Below are 17,423 nucleotides of genomic sequence, written 5' to 3'. Positions count from 1 at the left end.
CCAGGGCTATGTAGAGACACCCTATCTCAAACAATAAATAAATAATTAAGCAAGCTGTTGAAAGAGGGTTGTCGAGGGACAGCAGCAAACTGGACACCCCATGGCATCTGTGCACATCTGGAAGCTACCATCCATGCACCCAGAATTACGACTGCCACCCCCAAATATGAACTTCAGAGTCAGTCATTCACATCAGGCAGGCTGAGCCAAAGGCCTCCACATCTGGCTCCCAGCGGATCCCAGAAGGAACGGCACAGGCTGTGGAAGTGGACTGACTCAGCCATCTCCAAAGCTGTGTGGTGCTTGACAAGTCACTGGACTTCTATTTCCTTACTTAGAATAATTGAGTCCACAGACCAGCCAGGGTCTGAGAAATAGTTATACAGATATATAAGCTACTGTCATCAGCCAAACACCGAAAAGACCTGGAGTGAGGGAGGGAACACTTGATGAGCAGGGTCCCAATACCAACCCTTGTGGAGAGAAGGAGTGTGGTGCTGGGGTGAAATCTAGCCCATCTGAAGGAGTAGATACTGTTGTGCGGGAGCCCAGATCTGGCCTGTCTAGGCTTAGTTCCTAGCCCCCACCTTCACATACTTTAACAAGTCACTGACCCTCACTGTGCCTCATTTCCTGCTGTAGGAAATAAGAATGATGGGCGAGTGTGATGGCGGAGCAGGCAAAACACCTGGCATGCAAGCCTGATGACCCGAGTTCAATCCCCAGAACCCAGGGAAAGTGGAACTGAGAACCAACTCCACATAATTGTTCTCTGACCCCACATGACACTATGGAACATGTATGCCCACACACAATAATAATAATAAAATTTCTTAAGAGAAGGAAAACAAAGATGGTAGTCACGACCCCTAAATCCCAGCGTTAGTAGAAGTTAATACAGAAGTTAGAACAGAATGACCATGGGGTGGGGGGGAGAGAGAGACTGTGCCTAATACTCAGGACACACACACACTTCTGTTATTGTTGTCCTCGCCATTGACAATGGGGTCAAGGGCATGGAGATGTGGCTCTGTCTCCACGCCAAACTCCCTTCCTAGGGCCCCACACCTGTCCTGCCTGTGCCTCCTCTGGGGAGCACTTACCTCCACATGCACAACAGTGCCTGCCCTCCTGAAGCAGATGGCACCTACCTGAAGGTGATGGCATAGGAGTCGGTCCCTTCGCGCTTCCGAATGAGGAAGGCTCCATCTCGGGGAATCCGCATCAACATGTCCTCTGCTTCCCCCCTGCTCAGCCTGTCATAGTACCACCTGCGTCCAGAACAGGAAAACAAGCTGGTGAGAACCCTCCAGACTGAGAACCAGCAGGAGACAAAATACCAGCACGCAGGGGCACCTGGGGCTAACCAAGGAAACAGCCGTAGAAATTACACTGGGACTTCCCCGACAACATGCACCGCCAAAGACAGCAATTCCTATTGAAATTTTATTTTATTTTATTTTATTGCAGCACTGGGGATTAATCTAAGGTCAAATGCATGCCAGGCAAGCACTCTCCCACTGAGCTACAGACTCAGCTTTATGTTTTGTTTTTCATTTTTGAGGCAGGACCTTGCTAAGCTTTTTTCAGACGTGCTGCATAACCCCAGCTGGTATAGAACTTGTGATCTGCCTGCAGCTCAGGCTCCCACCCAGCTGAGATTTTGGGACTGAGTCAACATGTCTAGAAGAAAGGCAGACCCCAGGAGCATGAGGAAGTCTACATGAAACTCAGGAGGGCAAGTGCCCTCATCTCTGCCCACCTGCCCAGCCCCAGAGCTACAGGCTGGCAGAGCTACAATGTGCCTCAGGTCATTTAGGGGCAGGGAACACAGAGAAGGCTCAAAAGACTTTAGTTACTAAAGCTACAAGATGACAAGTTTAGAACAGCAACTGGTATGAAAATGGGAAATAATAATAATAATAATAATAATAATAATAATAATAATAATATGTCACTATAAATTATCCAGCTTCCTCCAAAACAAAAATGTTAGCAGCCACCTCTTAAAGATTATCCTGGTATTTCTGGAATGTGTTGGCCTCTGTGCCAGGCATGGCCTACAATGTTCCTTAGTGGATAAAGACATCAAAAGAACACACCCTTGTGATGGCTATTTGGCTTCCTTTGATCACAGGAAGGAGCCTTTACAAACACAAACACAGAAGACCCAAACCAGCCTTGAAATCAGAGCCCCAAACCTCAGGGTGCTGAAAGAGAAGGAAGGGGAAAGAAGCTATAGAGGGGAGAAAAAAAAAAAAGCAAGCGGGGGCTGGAAAAACAAAAAGCTGGGCGGTGGTGGCACACGCCTTCAATCCCAGCACTTGGGAGGCAGAAGCAGGAGGATCTCTGTGAGTTCAAGGCCAGCCTGGTCTACAGAGCGAGTGCCAGGACAGGCTCCAAAGCTACACAGAGAAACTCTGTCTTGAGAAAAAAAAGAGTGTACACTACTCTTGCAGAAGACCTGAGTCCCGTTCCCAGGATCCATGTCAGACAGCTCACAACTGTGTATAACTCTAGCTCCAAGGGATCCAACTCCCTCTGCTGGCCTCCATGAGCACCTGCACATACCCACACAGACTTACACACACATACACTTAAATAAACCCACACACATACACATAAGTAAACATACATACACACACATAACCCTACACACACATACCCATGAATAAAATAAATATTTTAAAGAGCAAGCAAGAGAGAGAAGAAAGAAAGAGGTGACAAAAATCTGGCTGGTAGGAAAAGGTCACATGGTGGTCCCCAGGAATTCTAATGTCCCATAGGGCCAAAGTGAATGAGCTTCTGGGAATGAGAACCCCATACAGACACCTGGTGGGTGTGATCCATGTGGTTATCTACCTCCCACCCAATCCTAGAACCTACGGCTTGGACTCATGTGGGTTGGGGTTGGGCACTGGGTCGGTGAGCCGCAGCTCGAACTCTGCACAGCGTAGGTGTGCCTCACGGTAGTGCTGGATAAGGGCGTAGATGCTGTTGAATGTAAGGTTGTCTGTCAGGTAGTACTTCATGACTCCACCCTCCATGGTGGACCGGATTCGACAGTGCTGCACCCGACCAGACCGCCTGTTAGGAATAGGACAGGGATGTCATCAGAGCCAGGCTGGACCTGACCACACCACCTCCCACCCACCAGCCTCAGAGGAGAGGGCCTTACCAGAAGGAGAGTGTGTAGTCATTGGGGAAGGTCTCGCTCTCCCGAACCAGGAAGGTGCCGTCCTTGGCCCCTGTCTCAGCACAGTACTCTTGCAGCAGTTTCTCTGCACTGGTCCTCCTCTCCACTTTCTTATGGAACCATTTCTCCCCAAAATGCAGCTCCGTGGGGGTTGTGTCCTGAAGCACAAGGAGTCAAGGGGCTTGTGACAATTCTCTATTCATATCCGTTTCCAGGAGTCCTAAGACGGGTTCAGTAGTCCCCAATACCACAAGCCTGAGCTCACCCGGGGCTGTACTCAAGAAAACCCCAAAGATGAGCAGTAGCTGGAGGGAACACCTAGGGCAGGGCAGGGGGCAGGCCCATCACCTCCCCCAGGGAACACTGGTCCCAGACCTTAGGCCAGTCAGGCCCTATAGGGAGCAGGAAAGAGCCTTGAATCTTACTGGTTAAGCCCTAGGGCTAGCTAGCCAATCAGGAAAAGCCAGTTAAGCTTTGCTGCTCAAAGCAGTAGATGCTTGGGGGTGAGAATGCTCTAGCCAGCCCAGATATATGAAGCCTTACACTAAGTCACCAGGTGGGGATCTTCCTGGAACAAGCCCAGATCCAGAAGGCAAGGGCAGGCAGGTCTCCACCTACCTGGACCAGTTCCTCCTCCACAGCCTGTTCGATGTCATCACTGAAGGACAGCTTGGCATCAGCAATGGCACAGTAGTGGCGAGTCCATTTCTAGAGAGCCAGGCTGGCATTAGTCTCCCCAAGGTCTCAGGCCCATTGACTCTGGGGACCTGTGGGACATCACCCCAGCATTCACTGGGGACTGCCCTGCCCCAGTTTTCACATTTATAATGATTTTACAAGATCTGCTCTTTAAAACATCTGCTTCTGGATTCCTGGTATTTTTCAGGACTTTTAAAATCAGTGTCTAGGAGTAGATGAGAGGGAGTATAGAATTTCTGTTGCATTGCCAATGTGCAGCTTTTCAGGGAAAATGAGATTATGTGCCCTCATGAATAGCTTTTCCTAATTCACCTAACTCTTCCTCAGTCCTGGAGATCAAACCCAGGGCCTTATGCATGATAGGCAAGGGCTCTGCTACTGAGCCAGAAGCACAGCCCGTTACCTGCTTTGTAAGCTTTTCTGGACCATTTCAGACAACTGACCTAATAGCAACTTTATATTTCACTATTTTCTTAAATTACTGTATAGAATAGTGGGTTTTGGGAACATGGTGGCACACCCCTTTAATCCCAGCACACAGAGGCAGGTGAATCTCTGTGAGTTAGAGACAAGCCTGGTCTACAGAGCAAGTTCCAGGCCAACTAGAGCTAGATAGTGAGATCCTGTCTGAAAAAGCAATTTTCAATGGCTTTCACTGTGTCATTTTCACACATATATGTCATTGAACTTGGCTGGATTCATTCCTCTGTTACCTCTTTCATTATGTCTCCTCCCTGTGCTTATTCTCTCCTCCATAAAGAGATCTCTTCTACGTTTACACCCCTCACATATATGAAGCACTTACACAAATCTAAATATGCTTATATTTACATACATTTATATGTAATAAATAAATATATTTTGAAAGGGATTTTTGTTGAATATAATATATATATATATATATATATATATATATATATATATATGTCTGTCACATGAATGCAGTGCCCATGGAGGCCAGAAGAGGGCATCAGATGCCGTAGAGCTGGAACACAGATGGTTGTGAGCCACCCAACATGGATGCTGGCCTCCAAACTCAAGTACTCTGGAAGAGCAGCAAATGCTACTAATTACTCAAGCCATCTCTCCAGCCCCCAGATCCATACGTATTTTTAAAAATCTAGAGTTTAAAAATATATAAGATAAATCATCAATATACTTATTTGTCTCTTAAAAATCCCAATCTCCAGATGTACATGCTATAGATTCATTCTTAGATGCTGAATCAGACTCCACTGTGTATATGTGACATTTCATTGTGATTTACTTAAATTTTATTTATTTTATATTTATTATCTATTTCATGTTTATTTATAGGATACTAGAACAGATGTGGGATAAACTCAAGTGAATATGGGTGCCAGGAGGTGTGGGAGAAGCATTAAAGCTTGAAAATTGTACTCTACCACAATTAATAATAAGAATAAGCTGGGCGGTGGTGGCCCTTTCATCCCAGCGCTCTGGAGGCAGAGGCAAGAGGATCACAGTGAGTTCAAAGCCAACCTGGTCTACAAAATGAGTTCCAGGATAGCCAGGACAGTTACCCAGAGAAACCCTGTCTTGAAAAACCAAAAAGAAGGAGGAAAGAGAGAGGGAGAAGAAGAGGAAGAGGAAGAAGAAGATGATGATATGGGGTGAAACAATCTCAGATTGGAAGGCAACAGCAAGTTAAGACTGCCAATATATGTGCTGGGAAAAGAACATAAGTAAATGTTATAGTTTAAACCAAAGCCAGTTCCCACAAGGACTATGTATTAAAGGGTTGCTTGTAACTGATAGGGCCTTGGGGCGGACTAGGTCATTGGGCATCCACTTCATGAAGGGGTTAATCAATTCGTTGACAAGTTCATAACTAAACAGACAGTTGGAAGCTGGGCCTGGCTGAAGGAGATGTCACTGAGGCTGTGCCTCTAAAGGACTGATCTCTTAACACTTATTATCTCCCATCCACCATGAGGCGAGCCACTTGGCTCCTCCACACATTCTCCATCCGGATGCTCTGCCTCATGATGAACCAACACGGAAGTCACAGAAGCAAGTGGCCCAGACTGAGCCCTCCAAGGTCATGAGCCAAAAGAACTCCTATTTCTCCCAAGTAGCTGTCTTGGAGAGGCACTTAGTCACCGTGACAAACATCTACCTAACACAGCGAGCAAGGGGTGAAGTAGAAATATAATCCACAGCAAGGTGACAGTGTCACAGCACCGTGATGTTTTGGTTACTGTGGGTACAACAGGCTGTCTTGTTTGGGAAAGGTCCCTGGAAGACCAAGGCAGAACAAGAGGTAAGGGTTACTCAGCCATTATGCACCATGGAAAAGTCCTGAATTCAGGGTATATGGCAGTCTTCAGTGTTAGTCTGTGTGTAAGTACATATTTAATTGAATATGAAGTTATGTGAAAACATTATAATGCAATAAGAAGACAAGTTACGTGGCTCCAAATGGGGTAAAGGCAGGGATAGTGCCAGACTTTATGGAGGGAGCCTAGGACAGCTGAGAGCCAGCACCCACAGCTCTGTGTGGAGCAAGGGGGACCCAGGCCCACCTGGTCAATGGAGTCCCACATGTATAGCTCTCCCTGGGTCTTGTGCTCATCTTTCTTGTCCTCCACGTTGACATCGACGTCACCTCGGGGGCCCAGCTTCTTATGCTGAAGGGGAGAAAGTTCACATAGCCCTCCCTGCTAAAGACCCAAGTTCAGACTCTTTGAGCCCGCAAGAATTCACCCACCATCAGCTAACCAGCATGCATCTGTTCTCTCCTACCCCAGATCCTTTGATGGCGCCATTCCCAACAATCTCAGTTCTGTTCTTGGAGACTTCTCCTCCCTCAGAGGCACCCTCCTTGCCACTCAGTCTGAAATTAGTCCATCTTCCCCACCCCACCCCCCACCTCTCATCCCTGCCTCTTTTCCAGCCGCAGCCCTGCTTCTGTTTCCTTATGTTTTAGGTTGGGCTTTGCGGGGAGGCGGGGACTGAGAGAAGAGGAAAATGTTGCTGACACTTATAGGTCAATAAGATGCAGTATTTCCCGATCCAAATTCCCATGTCTTTTCCCTCTCACTAAATTCTAACTCTCACTTCTTGGGGGCCTATGGAGGCCCCACCAAAAACCCCTACCCTGTAGATGGAGTAAGATGTCAGGATCCTTAGTCCCCGAATCACTTGGGGAACCAATGCCCAAAGCTACTAGAATATTCTACCTCTTACCAGGAATATAAACTTGTGCATGCCTTATTTCACTATTTATCTGGTCTCTTTATCCTAAAGACACAAATATCCAAATGTTGACGTCCCCAAGGGCAGATAAAATCATGTGTTCCTTCCATAGAACAGGAATGCCAAGCCAAGCATCCCATTGCCACTCACACCCTCTTAGCAGCTATCCATACCCCATAATCTGGGTGCTCCCAGGGGCAGGAATGAGACCTGGGCCACTGGAACCCTCCAACATTCACACAAGACTGACACACAGACAGGCCTGGTGAGGTTTACCTAAGAATGAATGAGTTCCATTTGTCTTGTTTTAAGACAGTGTCTCGCTAAATAGCTATTATGTATAGAATTGATGACAGTGCGAGCACGGTGACAAGCCTTCTGCACATACCCACTCACACCTGCCCCTCCCTACCAAGGGAACCAGGTAACTGGGTTCAATATCACCCCAATTACCAGAAGGGCACAGAGGCACCCAGAGGTTAAATGATCAAGATCTTGCCCAAGATCAGAAAGATGGTAAAGAAGGTGAGACCCGGAGTCTGGCACTGGGCCTCTGACGCCTGTCCTTGATGATGACAACCCTAGTAGACAGCAGTCCCACACTCATACCTACCTTGATAATGATCTTCTCTCTAAGCTGGCTGGGTGAGGGCAACTGGTCAGCACTGGCCTCCGTGGGCTTCGTCAACAGCAGGTCTCCTAACACTTCCTTGAACACCTTGGCCATGTGACGCTGCTGCTCCACGCTGCAGTGCTCCTCAATGGACAAGATCACGGGGAAGCTGCAGGTGGCAGAGGACAGAGTCAGCCAGAAGACGGGAAGCAGGAACCTTCCACAATTGCCTATACTGGTCAGGAAATGCCTCCCAAGCACAATCCCAAATGAGCTCCCCCTCTTTATAAACCTGTGACAGCAGCATCTTTTCATCATGGCAGGAAGCTGACACAGTCTAAGTAGCTGCCTGCTCGACCATCTCTGTGAACACAGGGTCCCTCAGGGCCTCAGCGGCTGATGGAGGGAGGAATGCCCAAGAAAGGGCTGAGGCTATGTGTAGAAGGGTATATGTGAGCTCTGCAGACTGACTGAAAGGCTTTCTGATGAGTAGGAAAAGTTGTTCACAGCCTCACTGCCTCAGCCCAGCCCCCCACCCAACTCAAGGAACTCGGGCAGGAATCGCCTCAAAACCATCGGAGCCTGTTTATTGAATGCAGACCATACGCACCACTAAGCACTGAGCATGGCTCACGTCATTTTGTCTTAGGCCCTGCGAGTTTCATACAACCATCACCGTGATAGGTAAGATGTGGGGATCACGGCAAAGAACCGCAGACTCACAGAGCTGGACTCAGACCAGAAGAAAGCATCTAAAGCTCGGTCTCATGGCGTCTAAAGAGATGGCTCAGAGGCGAAGAGTTCATCATGCTCTTCCTTTCAAAGACGCCAGCTCAGCTCCCAGCACCCACATCTAGCAGCTCACAGCCACCTGTAACTCCAGGTGCAGGGATCCAGTGCCTCTGGCCTGCTCCAGCACCTGCACTCACATGCGCATATCCACACAAACACACATACACATGCATCTAATTTAAATAGTAAACACAATTTTTAAGACCACTATCATTTCATAGGGCCACTTGCCAGTAACTAGCGAAATGGAGTCCAAGCTCCCTGGGGTTTGGAAGAAGCCGGCAGTATGCATATGCAAGTGTGTACGTGTGTATGTGTGTCTGTCTGTCTGTGTTTCCAGCCCTAAGCAGCTTTCCCTTTATAGCCACTAACCTGGAGGTGACAAAGGCATGGTCTCGGATGGCCTGAACAACGTCATCAAACTTGATCTTGGTGGTCCGTGTCCAGCCGTGGTAGATGATAGGTTTGCCATCAGGTCCATCCCAGCAGTCCACTGAGAGGAAAACACAGGTGCTCAGCACTAGCAAGCACAGCTACCAAGAAGGAACAAGTAGACAGGGCATGCGGCTAGGCTGAGAACATGAGGTTAGGCCCAGGCCCCCACACCAGCTCCGTTTCCAGGGCTGACCCAAGTTCACCGGCACAGACATGGTCGTATCTACAGGCTTACAAAACACAACACACTTCCCTAAAAATCTCCTTCCAATGCATCTTTCTTCATAAGATATTCATAACAGGTTTCATTTTCTTGTGTCAGCTGTTCAAGGCTCTCCTCTTTCACCAGGAGAAACACAGAGCAATGACACAGTTTCTTAAAGGTTTGTGATAAACTGTGCAAACAGAAATAAGTCTGGGGGCTTGAACAACCCCCAGGAAGCTGGAGCTTGGGACTTCTGACTCCATTTTCTCACAGCTGTTTCCCAGAGGGAAAAGTACACATCCAGGAGGTACACATGTAGCTGCCACTAAGCTCTAACACAGGATAAGCAGGTTTGAAAACACTTGAGGTGAAGTCTATGGTTTGGGCTGTTTTCTCAGCCACACACATGGCTATGACTTAGGAAAGTGTCACCAGACTTGGTTCCTATATAAGGACAAGGAGGAGGTCCTTGGGTCATTGAGGGAGTGTCCTTGAAAGGGATAAAGAGACCAGCTTCTTCTTTTCCCTCCTCTCCTAGTTTGGTGGAAGCATTGGCTCTACCACATTTTCTTGTCATGGCCTGTCATTGGAGACCTGAAATAATGCTCCCAACCCAAGATACAGAACCAGAAGTAAACAATAAACCTTCCTCCATCACTAAGCTCAGTATCTCAGGTGTCTTGTTGCAATGATAGGATTCTAACTAAGCCAAACATCTAGGAGCTTTGGTGACAGGATGAGGCTGGGAAGGAAAGACCCAAAGATGGGATGAACAGATTGTTCAAGGGATAAATCATTTACTGTGTAAGCATGAGGAACAGAGTTCAAACCCCCAGAGCCCATGTAGATTCTGAGCAAGAGGAGACAAGGGATCCATGGGGTAAGCTGGTTAGCTAGACTAGAGCTACAGACTCACTAAGAGACCCTTCCTTATAAATAAAGAGATAAAGAGTGACTGAGGAATACAACTGATGTCAACTTCGTGTGTTCATGAACATGGTGATACACACATGTAAACACACACACACACACACACACACACACACACACACACACACACACACACACACACACACACGAAAGAGCCAGAGAGGCAATATAAAAGGCAGATAGAAATAAGACTCTGCCATCTGCCTGGCCACAGTTAAACCTGACAGTCCCCTTCATGGTTGCTCTCAAGGCCTCAGCTATAGACACATGGATCCTGTGTGTGTCATGCTAACAGGAAGGTAACTGTGTTCCTCTTAGCAGAAAGGAACCCTTGCTTCTGGCCCCCAGCTTCCTACTGTATCAGGACTCTTTCTAGGTGCCCAACCAGATGGCACTTCTTGCTTGGGGACAACTGTCTTCTAGGGGAAAATCCTCAATCACCTTCTTCCCTGCAGTTTCTCTGCCTGAAGACCCCTTGGCCTGTCTCCCTCCCCATCCCCTACCAGCACAAGGTCCCCTCAGCTTGTCTCCCTCCCCCCTGCCACCAATATTAAAGTCTTTAACACCAAAAAGCAACAAGCAAACCCAGAGCGTCATGGCTCCGCTCATTACATCATCTTGGCCAGGACAGAATACTCACACTCTATGCAACGACAGCCAGCCCGCAGACAGCGGATATATGCTTCCGTGGAGGACTCACTACGCAGCTGGTCCCCAGTGAGGTACCTGAGGGACAGAGAATGAGCCATGTCAAGAAGACAGTACTGGCAGGGCGGTGGAGGCACACGCTTTTAATCTCAGCACTCGGGAGGCAGAGGCAGGAGGATCTCTGTGAGTTCAAGACCAGCCTGGTCTACAAGAGCAAGTTCCAGGACAGCTTCCAAAGCCACAGAGAAACCCCGTCTCAAAAAAGCCAGAAAGAAAGAAAGAAAGAAAGAAAGAAAGAAAGAAAGAAAGAAAGAAAGAAAGAAAGAGAAAAAAAAAGACAGTACTGTACACGGTTCATGCTTGGAAACTGTAGTGGTTTGAATGAAAAATGGCCCCCAGAGGTCTTTGAGGTCTCAGATGCTCAAGCCAGGCCCACTGTCTTAGCCTTAGTTCCTTCTGCCTGAGGGTCCAGATGTAGAACTCTCATCCCCTCTCCAGCACCTGTCTGCATGCACACTGCCATGTTTCCCACCATGATGACAATGGACTAAACCACTGAACTGTTAGCCAGCCCCAATTAAATGTTTTCCTTTGGAAGAGTTGTCATGGTCATGGTGTCTCTTCACAGCAATAGATACCCCACCTAAGACAGAGACCATCCAAGCCCAAGCCTATGGGCCTGAGGTCTTCTATCTAAAAACACTCAGGCGAAGGACTGAGTCACATACATGCCATCCTAAGGCCTTGGGCTTGGGACCACCAATGAGATGTGTATAATGGCTACCTAAGCAATCCAAATGCAAAGAAGATGGTGTGCTCCTTCTTGGAGACCTGGGCTGAGGGTGTCAGGAGCAAAGAGAAAGCAGAGAGTAAGCTCTGGACCCCTATAGCTGCCCACTGGGCTCTCAGTGCCAGTAGAAATGGGTCCTAGCTTCATCCCTGAGCCTTGGGGCCAGCACAGGCAGGCTCAACAACTCCTGGTAGGATGTATGGTGCCATGAACCTAGTCAACAAAAACTGCCATAAAACAGTTGTTTTTTTAAACAAACAATAGTCATGTTTCTGAGTTTGGTTTATTTTACTCAACATAATGATTTATGGCTCCATCCATTTTCTCACAAATGTCATGACTTCATTTCCTTCACAGCTACACACACACACACACACACACACACACACACACACACACACACACACACACATTACACAGGAATTACATTTTCTTTATCCATTTTTCTGAGAGCCCATTTATTGGTTACTTATTATTATTATTATTGTTATAATATAATATAATAATGTTATCATTATTGTTATTTAGGAGGCTTTTTGATGGTTGAAAAGTATGAATTGCTGCATCCTTGCCTTCTCTCCATGCCACCCTCCCTCTCAGAACGCTCCTCAGCTGTCTCTAGGCTTGGAGAATCCACTGTCCCAAAGTATGAACTCAAGACATACCACCTACCCATTCCCCGGAGAAAAAAGCCTAAAAGTCAAAAATTCCACCCTCATCCTGAAGGCTGGCTAAACACTGACGTTGGAAGGCAGCATCCCTTCTCACTCCCTTGATCCACCCTACTCTTTTACAAATAGCATAATTATCCAAAGAAGTGAAACAGAGCGTGACATTCCCTGGCTGAAGTGGCCCAAGGCTCCCTCATGCCCTGTGACTTATAAGCTTCTGCTCAGGCTGACCATCTGTCCTGCCGCTATCCCCCCAGACTCTTTACTCCAGCCTTAGAAATGCCTCCCAACTGCTCCTGCCCCTTAGCACATGCAGCTCTCGGCAGGAAACTCTCATCGCCAGACCCTCTGTTCAGCCACCAGCTGGTGCTTGTAGCTGACACTCAGTGAATGCTGTCTTCTCCAAGCACCTGAGAATGTAACTGCCCCTGCCTCGTTCACTGATGAATCTCACACCTGCTAGGCAGAGAGCCTGGCCCAGGGTAGATGTCCCGCAAACACTGGCTCACTGGCTGAGTGAACACTTCCAAGGCATGATGATCAAATCATAGAAAGCCAACTTTGCAAACTTGCTTAGAAGGCCACAGATGACGCATAGTCATCCCAGTACTAGCTGGAAAGAGTGGTGTTCCCCTAACCCTCTCCCCATCCTTCTGAACAATGTGGGACTCACCCCACAGCCCTTCACGGTCAGGGCTGTGCTGTGGGGCCAGCCTGGGCTCACTTGGAAACTCACGTGTTGTGGGAAGAGGAGATCCAGTAATGTGACAAGGGGTTGTTCATGTCCTGCATGTCCACCGTGTCATACTTCTCATCCCAGATGCTGTTCTCCCGTGAAAACAGGTATGTGAGGAACTGAAAGATAACCAACATGGAGTCGTGGTGGAACAAGGAGCATGGAGTCTACTTGCTTCTATCTGCCGCCCACGCAGCCGGATGGCTCTGATACATGGTACCAATAGATGGTCCCCAGACCTCAGTTTCCCAAGGTTTCAATACAGATGCCTCGTACTGCAGCCATCCTTCTCAACATAAGCACTTCACAGACCTACACATCATTTCCCTCTTTAACATGTATCCAAAAATGTCTACTGCTGCTAAAGCTCCTGCTGCCCACACCAGAGCTTCACGTCATACCGGTGACTAACCATCTGTGAGTCCAGCGCTCAGCATCAGAGACAGAACATTACACATATGAGAACATCGAAGTGTGGAAAGACACCCAGCCTAGGGCCTCAGGTCTTTTGTTCCAGATACTCAGAAAGGTGAGGCAGGAGGATCACAGAGTCAAGGCTTGTCTGGGTTCAGTGAGTTCAAGTCCAGCCTGGACAACTTACTAATAACTGCCTCAAAAAGGAGGACTGAGTGGCAGAGTGTTTGGCTAATGAATCTGAAGCTACTGTGTGATGCTGAACATTGAAGAGAGGATGGAGTTTCCTATCCCAATCCCAACTCCTAGCATCTTTAATAAAAAAAAAAGAAAGAAAAGGGCTGAAGAAGGCTTCATAGGTCAAGCATGCTTCATGGGTCAAGAATGAGGGCATGAGTTTGAACCCCAAAACCCACATGAGAGCTGGATGTGGTAGCGCATGCTGTAACCCCCGTGTTCCTCCATTGTGCTGAGAAGTGAAAACAGGAGAAATCCCAGAAGCTCCAGGGCTGATGAACCTGGCATATGCCACAGCCATAGAGAGACCCTGATTCAAATGAGGTGGCAGATAAGGACCAACACTCTGGCCTACACACACACACACACACACACACACACACACACACACACACACTCACACACACACACACACATATACACGGAAAGGGTATAGGTCTACGGTAGAGCACCTGCTAGCATGCTGAAGGCCCTGGGTTCAATTCCTACTACTGCCAACACAGAGGCAGAGAAGGGACCTAGGAACTTTCCCAACTACCTACTCCTAACACTTAAAAAAAATTATAAATCAGAAACACTGACTGGCTCAGAAGTACATTTTACTGCTATAAACTAAACAGTCCCAATGATGAGGTAATAACCCATGTCCCCTCTGTCCCTTCTCTGCCACCTGTACAAGGTCAAGAGTCATTTAGAAATGACTTGCAGGCCCAGGCATCTTAGCATTTATTCTGTTTGGCTGGTTTCTCCCTGGTGGTAAATGCCCTCTAGTGGCGAAATCAATAAACTCACCCAGAAGAGAATAAGGAAAGTGAAAGATGGGACCAGTCCCCACCCTGTGAAAACTACTCCCTCCCCAAGGAGTCAGTCTCAGGGCACCTGACAGTGACACCTTCTGAGAGGAAGGGACAAAAGAAGACACAGGGGTAAGCCGAAAGGTCCTGCTCATGTGACAAGCCCCAGCCGACTCACCTCATCCACATACAAGAAGGGCTCTGCAGTTTCTCTCATGGTGTCATCGATAAACTTGGTCATCCGTTCCCGGACTTTGTTCAGATCCTGAGCCCATAGCTCCTTAAAGATGACAAACACAACACAGAATCACCAGACAGACAGGCAATGTCTTTCCCAGGACATAGTCAAGGTAACCAAAGACTGAACCATCATCCAGTTTCAAATACACCTGCCATCCAGGTTCACACACCAAAGCCCCATCCCAGTACGGCTTTTGCCAGGAGTGAGCAAACACCTTCTGTATAGGCCATAGTGTTAACTGCTGTTATCATTCAGTGTGAAAGCAGCCACAGACCAAATTCAGGCTTTCAGCATGTCATCCCAATAAAACGTCATCTACATAAGTAAAGTAACCACCAGCATGTGAATGGCTCGCTGCACTAGGCCACTCCCTCCAGGCGTCAGCATGAAGTACCAGGAAGCATGGCGAGTTATGCCAGTGTTGCAGTTTGAATAAACCCTGACACTTCCCCTGAAATTGCTCCTTCTGGTCATTGTAATGAGAAAGGCAACTATACAGCCAGCCTACTAGAGTGTGTCCCCTGGCTCAGTCAAGGTGACAAGGTGTGTGTCTTCTATGTGCCTCCTGGTTCATGAAAGGAGAGTAACAATAGTTAGGTATTGCATGGGTTTGGGGGATGAGACCATATGGAATCAGTTGTGTGCTCTTTACTGCGGGAAGCCTCCAGTTCACGATAGTTTATCAAATATTCTCATCCCTGTATGGTCCTCTAGTCTGCACTATCCTGCAAGTCGCATAATGTTACTGTCACATAGAGAAGAAGACACACAGGCTCAGGACTACCTCAAGAGGATCCCAGGTCTCCAGAACTCATAAGTAGCAGGGTGGTCAGGTTCCAAATCACTCCACTTGTCCCTTGGGCAAAGGGACCTAAATGGATACTACACATCCCCTCCTCCAGGGGTCAGGCATGTAGTGCCACCCAGATCCACAAATCTAGGCCTATTAGCAGATCCTGCATAATGCTGGACATTCCAGAAGCATTTCCTTCATAAAAAAAAAAGAGCCCATAGCACCCAGTGACTTGTTTTCCTCTCCACTCTCTGAAACCCCAACTATCTACAAGCAACAAGAAGAAAAATGCCGTGCAGACCCAAAGCCTGGCTGATACCTTCTAGGTTGAAGATATTCTATAGTGCATCTCCTTGTGATGGAGATGAGTGTGTGGTTGGGTAGAAAGAGTCAGGGAGGGGGCATTAGAAAGAACAGAAGCCCAAAGATGCTGATAGGGGTGATGAGGCCATACTTCACCACCATAGGACTAAGCCACCACAGCCAGCACTGTGGTTAACTAACAGATCTTCCTGAATTACAGACATCAAAACAGCTAGCAGGCTGTAAATTCCCTGATCAGAGTGGTGTTAAAAGCATGGATTGTGGGATTGGGGATTTAGCTCAGTGGTAGAGCACTAGCCCTGGGTTTGGTCCTTAGCTTCTGGACTGCTCAAAGTACAGGATATTTGATGCAAACACCTTGGTTGGACGGCCCTTCTCTCCTTCCTCTGTAGAGCACACACTTTTATCTTGCTAACTGAACTTGGGACTGCTGTGGCTGGGCAGACAACAGGATCTTCCTAAAGAAGTTTGGGATGCCAAGATGCTAGGGGTCCAAATACATCTAAGGGATGGTAAGATGACCCAAGGGTGAAGGTGCCTGCCACTAAGCCCAACAACCTAAGATTTGATCTCTGGGACTCTCATGGTAGAGTCTAGCAGCTCTGGCAAGCTATCCTCTGACCTCCACACACACACGCTGTGCCCAACAGAATTCACTCTCCACTTCATTTAACATCCTCCAGTCTTGAGGGCTCATGCTAGGCAAACAAAACCTCCTCTCCATCACCTTCACTCAGTGTCCCAGGCTGACAGGTGTACTCATGACAGACATTAAAATCTTTACTTGCCATTGCCCAGCCCACAGCCAGCAGCCACCATGTCCAAGCTCAGGGCTGCTTCGCTAGTGATACATGTGCCTCTCTAATAGTTAGCTTCGCTGTGGTCAATAAAACCCAAACATAGAGTGAAATGTGAGGGTATGGGAGAGGTGTATCAGCAATTCAGGAAGCTAAGCTAGGAGGACATCAAGTTCAAGGACAGCCTGGGCTACAGAGGGAGCGTGTGGCCATATTGAGAAATTTAGTAAAACATGTCTTAAAAAATTTTAAGTAGTTTTGCTTTTTTTTAATGCCTGGAAATACAGCTCAATGATAAAGAACCTGGCTAACGTGTGTGAGGCCCTTGACTCAATCCTCAACACCAAACAAACCAACAAACAAATCCAGATACAGCCTACCTAACAATAAGAACAACAACAAGAACAGTAAAAAAAGAAAAGAAAAAAATCCTAGGAGTGTCATGGCTGTGAGCTTCAAAAAGTAAGTTCCTATCTGTGAGAGACATGTACTGAAGAATTTACAAACTGAATGATGCAATAGCTACTTTTAGAGTTCTCTGCCAAAGGAAAGGGGGGAGGGGAGACTCACTAGAATGCAGAAGGCTGGGGAGATAAAAGTACATGATGTTCCTGACTTTTCATCTGAGAAATGGGTATATGAGGTCCACACTGCCTGGCTGAAGGTATGGCCACTGTTACAGGTTCACAGGCAAGATGCCACTACACCTGGCTGTCCACTTCAGCTTTTGGGGGTGGCGGGGGGAACTGGGAAATATGGATTACTCTGTGTATATGTTAGCTTGGGGTTTTTATGATACTCCTAACAGTGGAGCGGGTGTATTCTGACTCTTGTCTGCTCTTGAGACTCTCTTCCTCCTGTCGGGTTGCTTTGCCCACCCTCCATATGA

The 17,423-nt window shown here is 47.6% G+C and overlaps 1 protein-coding gene across 2 annotated transcripts in view; it reads right to left on the bottom strand.

Annotated features, from left to right (window-relative positions):
• The window catches only part of Plcg2 (phospholipase C gamma 2), a 140,933-nt gene that overhangs the window by 42,232 nt on the left and 81,278 nt on the right, over positions 1-17,423 (bottom strand). For both annotated transcript variants that reach the window (XM_027410778.2, XM_035442708.1), the window contains 10 exons: positions 14,558-14,659; positions 12,935-13,053; positions 10,730-10,815; positions 8,892-9,012; positions 7,728-7,896; positions 6,442-6,546; positions 3,815-3,904; positions 3,179-3,354; positions 2,887-3,087; positions 1,152-1,271 (listed from right to left, as the gene is read on the bottom strand). In XM_027410778.2, the coding sequence (XP_027266579.1) occupies positions 1,152-1,271; positions 2,887-3,087; positions 3,179-3,354; positions 3,815-3,904; positions 6,442-6,546; positions 7,728-7,896; positions 8,892-9,012; positions 10,730-10,815; positions 12,935-13,053; positions 14,558-14,659 (1,289 nt within the window). The remainder of the gene's footprint in view (positions 1-1,151; positions 1,272-2,886; positions 3,088-3,178; positions 3,355-3,814; positions 3,905-6,441; positions 6,547-7,727; positions 7,897-8,891; positions 9,013-10,729; positions 10,816-12,934; positions 13,054-14,557; positions 14,660-17,423) is intronic.

The sequence above is a fragment of the Cricetulus griseus genome, chromosome 3 (genome assembly GCF_003668045.3).
Source record: "Cricetulus griseus strain 17A/GY chromosome 3, alternate assembly CriGri-PICRH-1.0, whole genome shotgun sequence".
NCBI lineage: Eukaryota > Metazoa > Chordata > Mammalia > Rodentia > Cricetidae > Cricetulus > Cricetulus griseus.
This window is presented reverse-complemented; position numbering and strand designations above follow the sequence as displayed.